Consider the following 6,203-nt stretch of genomic DNA (forward strand, 5'->3'; position numbering starts at 1 on the left):
ACATACAACACAACAACTCCAACATACAACACAACAACTCCAACATACAACACAACAACTCCAACATACAACACAACAGCTCCAACATAATCCAAACTAGACGCAACTCACAGTATACTCAAACCAAATCTACTCGCAAACTAAACCTATTACACTACACTTAAACTCAAACTATACCCAAACTCAAACTGTCGCTTAAACACCACAGGACAGTTCTTTTGCATAATTACTCGTATTATCTTAAAAGTAAAATATTACATTTATATGCGTTCATTATAAATATGGTTTCAAAAAACTAAAAAAGGACGCTTCATTATGAAATTATTGTATTATTCTGAAATTATTGTCACTGATCCTTGATAAGTATACACAATTTGAAATCCATCCATTGAAAGTGGATCAAAGCCGAATGTAAGGAGTTAGTTACATACAAACATGCAGACGCTTATAAAAAAGCGTTTTAAACAGAGCAACAAGTCTAGCTGGCTCTTCGTAGAAACTGCTTTCCGAAACCGGTGGTAGATAATTTCTTTTCATATTAAGATATAATAGCACTTTAAAATTCAATCTAGTCGAAGTAATAAATTTGTATTTAAACTTACCCCCCCTCCATTCGACTTTCCAGGGTAGTGGTTTCTACAACATAACACTGGTACTGAGCAAAGTGGCCAAAGAAGACGTCGATAGAACTTATTACCTGCGAGTTAACAATGACCTTGGGAGAGAAGAGTTTTCCCTGCGCCTGAGCACCATGGATGAACCCGCAGGTATGTTTTTATCTTAGAAAAATACAAGCAACTTAAAATATTGCTAGTTTGATGGTAAAATGATGAAACATTTAAGAAAGGGATAGATTTATTGATATGGCCAATAATGTATATATTACGCTCCGAAAACTCCGAAAAATTGCTCTAAACGTGTTGTGGTCACAATAAAAGTGTCATAACGCAAAATTAGTGTTATGGCTCCAATGAAAACGCTATAGATACGTTGTGGGTCCATAGAAACACATAGTTCAGTTCGTGTCGTGGCTAACATGCTGTCAGACCACGACGCGTTCTGAACATTGGTTTACCAGAATACGACGGACGGGCTCTTACTATTTGAAACATATCCTATCCTACTAATATTATAAATGCGAAAGTTTGTAAGGATGTGTGTGTGTTTGTTGCTCTTTCACGCAAAAACTAATGAACCGATTGCAATAAAATTTGGTACGTAGACAGCTGGACAACTGGAATAACATACAGGCAACTTTTTAACCCGATATTCCTACGGGATACGGACTTACGCGCGTGAAACCGCGGGGCGCAGCTAGTTGTGGCATAACGCGTCGTGGTAAAATATTCATATAACAAGCATTCCAAATACACGTACAAAATTATATAAGCAAATATATATTTTAAAATGAATTCATATGTTTAATAAATATGACCAAAGGATTTTATAAAAAAACTAGCTGCACCCGGCAGACGCTGTTCTGCCTTACTCTGATCATTTAGAGGTATGAAAAATAGATGTTAGCCGATTCTCAGACCTACCCAATATGCTTACCAAATTTCAGAGGAATCGGTCAAGCCGTTTCGGAGGAGTATGGCAACGAAAACTGTGACACGAGAATTTTATATATTAGACATAATGTAACAATTGAAATAAAACATTTTGCAGCAAACAAAGCGATCGCGTCTTTTCTAAATTTCGATATCTATGGTAAGATATATGATATTGGGAATGACATTTTATTTGAATGAATATACTGAGAGCAACATGGGTTTTTATAACAGTTTTTATTAAAATCGACTTCTATATCGGACATTTTTCAACCTATCTTGTAGACTCCTTAACTTCGGCTTGCTAAAAGTTAAATAAATAAATTTATAAATCTAAAAGTCTTTAACTTCCCCTACTTATAACTAGTGAACTGCCCGTTAGCAACCAACTTGTAATAAAAGAGAGATGCTCAATTGACCGTATTTTTTGCTTGTTACCGAAGAACTATGTTTAAAACAATTATTATGATTCTTTGTGAATTTAAAAGCTGGTACCTTCACTGTGCTTCCATTCAAATTTGCCCAAATTCTAATAACTTTTCTTAAAAGCATTTTTTATTAATTAAAGTGTGAATGGCGTTATGCAATACGTTTGAATTAAAACCTTATGACATTGAAATAATGTTCAAAGCCCATTGTATCGCTTATAAGGCAACTCATAAGAAGCACATGTGTGTTTATCTGAAACGAGCTGGTCGCCCCGGTCGCCCGTGGTACATATATAGCATATGTCATTCAGTCCAGTTCCAGCTTTCTAATTGTGAAAGAATTATTGAAATCAATCTATTGGTTTTTGCATGAAAACGTTAAAAACATACAAAAAATTCCTCTTTATAAGTCTGAAATACAAGTAAATAATGTTTTAATAGGGTTATTCAAATGCTTCCATGTTGCTCTACGCATGTTGTATATAGATAAATGAATGGATTTCTGATATGCCGCCATCTTGTCATAATTTTATACGGTTAATTTTTATTCGTCTTCCGTTTGGCTATGATGTTAAATTGATGAAAATTTATTTTATCTTGAGCAATTTTAAGAAATGATGTTTTGGTTAAAGCTTGTTGAATTGGTTATAGAAGCTAGTTTACTGTTCAAACTCTTTATTTTGAATTGTCTATGCTTTGTTAAAATTTGCATATGGTATTTATGATTTTCACATGTAAATTGTAATTTTGAAATGTTTTCATTAATGCATGCAATGAGCAATTTTGTATGCCATGTAATTATTAAAAAAAATAGATTAAAAGAAAAAAGAGATATTATTCTGTGTTGATATTTTTATAAATGTATTTATGGTTATACGCCATATATGATATGGCTTAATAGACATGGGAAAATGGTACTTATGGTTCGAAGTTATGTGTCATTTTCGTATGTCTCTTTTAGTACTGGGAATTGAACTCACACTTGACGTAATAGCTAAGTTCACTAACTATTCAACCATAGCCAATGCTTATATTTAGCTGATTTACTATCCACTTGCCCCGGTTTCGCCCGGTATAAAAAATATAGCCCATATTACTTGTTAAGGATGTTTACTTATAATGTTTAAATTAAGCTGTTTCTGAGTGTAATCGTAACAAACAAACAAATAGTTTCTTTATTACAATAAGAGTAGACGTAATATTTACGGTGCCCAAAGAGAAAATTATATACATAAGGAGGCCCGTTTCCTTTTCCTTACCCATCCCAGTCCATTCCTTAATTCCAGTCGTCAATACATTCCTTATCTCTTCCTTCTTAGCTTCCTTCTTCTTCCTTCTTCCTTCTTCCTTCTTAGCACTACCTCTGCTCTGTTCACGGGCGGTGATCGCTTACCATCAGGCGAACCACCAGCTCAGTTGCCCGATATGACATAAAAAATTATTCAATCCTAATATTATAAATGCGAAAGTGTGAGTATGTGTATGTGTATGTTTGTTACACTTTCACGCAAAAACTGCTGAACCGATTGCAATGAAATTTGGTACGTAGATAACTGGGCAACTGGAATGAAACACATTGGCAATATATTCCGATATTCCTACTGGATACAGACTTACGCGGGTGAAACCGCTGGGCGCAGCTAGTACTAAATGAATAAATTATTTCTAGGTGTCGAATTGGGAACTGGCGCGATCGTGGGTATCGTTATCGCCGTCCTGCTCTTGCTTATCGCCGTCTCGCTCGTCGTGTTCGCGAAAGCGACCGATAGATGGTGTTTTGCAGGTTTGTGATTTCCTTGTGGGTTGCTAGATTCATTGATTGACATTGATTTTTGGGAAATCTTCGTAAATATTTTATATTTTTTAGAAAGTTTTTTTTTAACCAGCTTTCCCAAAAGCGAAGGAGGTTTCAATTCGACTTATTTTTTTTTGTTTTATTATCCGATGATGATGACCACAAGTTAAAATGTTTGTGAAAAATAATTTATTTCTCATTAAGTAATAACTGTTTTGTACTTTATTATTTAAATCGTATACATATAGTATGTAGCATAAAAATTTTAAATGTCCTTTTTATTGGATGGAATAATAATTCATTAATTTGTTTTTAAAGAGAAGGCTGTTAAGAGCTTTCATATTAGTTGAATAAATGTTTAGCAAATTTATATATACATATTTTTAAATATGCTATATTAATGAATCTAGCAACAATTATTATTTATAACCTACTTATGAAACTAACGTTTTTATACATTGTTACCTTAGTTTCATGTATGATTCCCATCGAAAGCCATACTTGATTGCTTTTTAATTTAAAAATTATTTATGGATTATTCATTATCTACATTCATTCATTAAAATATAGACAAAACTTTAGGTTGCATGTTTTTTATACACATTGTGACGTCCGCATGTATTTTTTTTAGATTAGTTGTGAAAAATGTGATTTATTCGTACTAATATTGTAAATGCGAGAGTAACTATGTATGTCTCCACTTTACTTGTAGACCACTGAACCTATTTGGATGAAACTTGTCACAAAAATAGTCTGAGATCTGAAAAAGGACATAGGATGGTTTTTTGCCTGGAAATCCTACGGAATCTGGAACTACGCGTGTAAAACTAATATCTTTTTCTTTGACAACGCGGGTGAAGCCGCGAGAGAAACGCTAGTTATTTATATAAGTGAAGTAAAGAAGTTTAGCTTATTTTGGCAGGCTAGCTTATTTTGATAACAATAGTCATATTTATTTTAAACTAGTCTAATTCTTTGAAATTATGACCTGGGTTGTCTCAATTCATTATAATTATTTTAAGAAATCTCTTATGTCATAATTGTGTCTTCGTCACAATCCGAAAATAATTATATCTTATTTTTGTAGGGTAGTTCTAAAATTTGATACTATAATAAAAGTTTTGTCAATATTTCGCTCCATGCATTACCGCTTCGCTTCCTAAACCTATAGCATAAGCTTCCGAATCCGCAATCGAAAACTTATTGACATTGGTTAAAACGAAACGTTCGAATTTTAAACGTCTCCGCTTGTTTGCGTTCCAGCGCAAAATGAACTCTATTACTATTGGCAGTGATTTGAAATTAGAATACAAGTTGTCAACACGAGTCGTGATACGCAAAGATACAGCCACGCGATTGGACGATTACGAAACGAATGCTCGACGCTTATTGGCTGTTATTCTAATGACGCTATTGGTCGCGACCCGTGGTGATTTATAATTTAAGTTTGGAATATATTGAGCGATCAAGACCTTAATGAGACCTTAGGAATGTGTAGCATGAGTCTAGCATGGATATAATTACTAAAAATATTTCGGCATGTTTGCATGTATGGACTGGGTATTTATTTGTTTATCTAGGAAAATGGATAAATGTTTAAATGTGTTAATGGCATTCTTGTATTTACTTATGGGTGTATTAGTTCTAATAAGCCTTCAAATAGACTTAGACTTCTCATAATTTTTAAATTTTCAAAAATTTTAATATCTTAATAAAAGCTTGACTGACTGACTGACTGCTGATTATGGGATGCGGATAGCCAGTAAGATGTCTGAATCAGCTAATAAAGTGTTTTGTAAATTCTACCCTCAAGGGTGTGAAAGTTCGTTTAACATATATTTAGTTTGACCATGCGGACAAAACTGCTGGCGACAGCTAGTGTTGTATAAAATTATACCCATTAATACTTTTAATAATTAAATTTGAATAAACATAAGATATTTTCAAAGATGGAAGACAAGGTACTTAAAAATCTGTATTTTGTTTCAAGTGTTAACATAAACTAAACTTATAGTATGGTTTTGGAGGTTTTTAATCACAGCACAAACCAGAATTATTTCCAGAATATACATAATAACATAAAATGGTTTTGGTATTTAGATTATCTGTGTTACTAACGTACTTAATTTTGCACTTATCTGTACTCAACTGACAGATTGTCAACTTTTTAATTGTCATATTCAAGATGTGATACCGGTCTTTTGGAACAGATAAATAAACAAAAAATACTGGTATTATGGTATTTGATTTATATCAATAAAACATTGTAGTACAAATACTAAATATATAGGTTTTTTGCTAAGCATTATACATATTTCATGAATGTTTAGTAGTCTTAAACTAAAATCTATTGACTAAAGAAAAATGTAATTAAAACCCTTCACTCCTTTATTAATGGTGACACTAGAATAACATACTAAAAACATCGAT

General features: G+C 32.9%; 1 protein-coding gene across 5 annotated transcripts in view; it reads left to right on the forward strand.

Annotated features, from left to right (window-relative positions):
* Positions 1 to 6,203, forward strand: part of LOC119838117 (fasciclin-3) — a 96,672-nt gene that overhangs the window by 75,049 nt on the left and 15,420 nt on the right. For all 5 annotated transcript variants that reach the window (XM_038363938.1, XM_038363939.1, XM_038363940.1 and 2 more), the window contains exons 9-10: positions 626 to 767; positions 3,648 to 3,761. In XM_038363938.1, the coding sequence (XP_038219866.1) occupies positions 626 to 767; positions 3,648 to 3,761 (256 nt within the window). The remainder of the gene's footprint in view (positions 1 to 625; positions 768 to 3,647; positions 3,762 to 6,203) is intronic.

The sequence above is a fragment of the Zerene cesonia genome, unplaced genomic scaffold (assembly GCF_012273895.1).
Source record: "Zerene cesonia ecotype Mississippi unplaced genomic scaffold, Zerene_cesonia_1.1 Zces_u001, whole genome shotgun sequence".
Lineage (NCBI taxonomy): Eukaryota > Metazoa > Arthropoda > Insecta > Lepidoptera > Pieridae > Zerene > Zerene cesonia.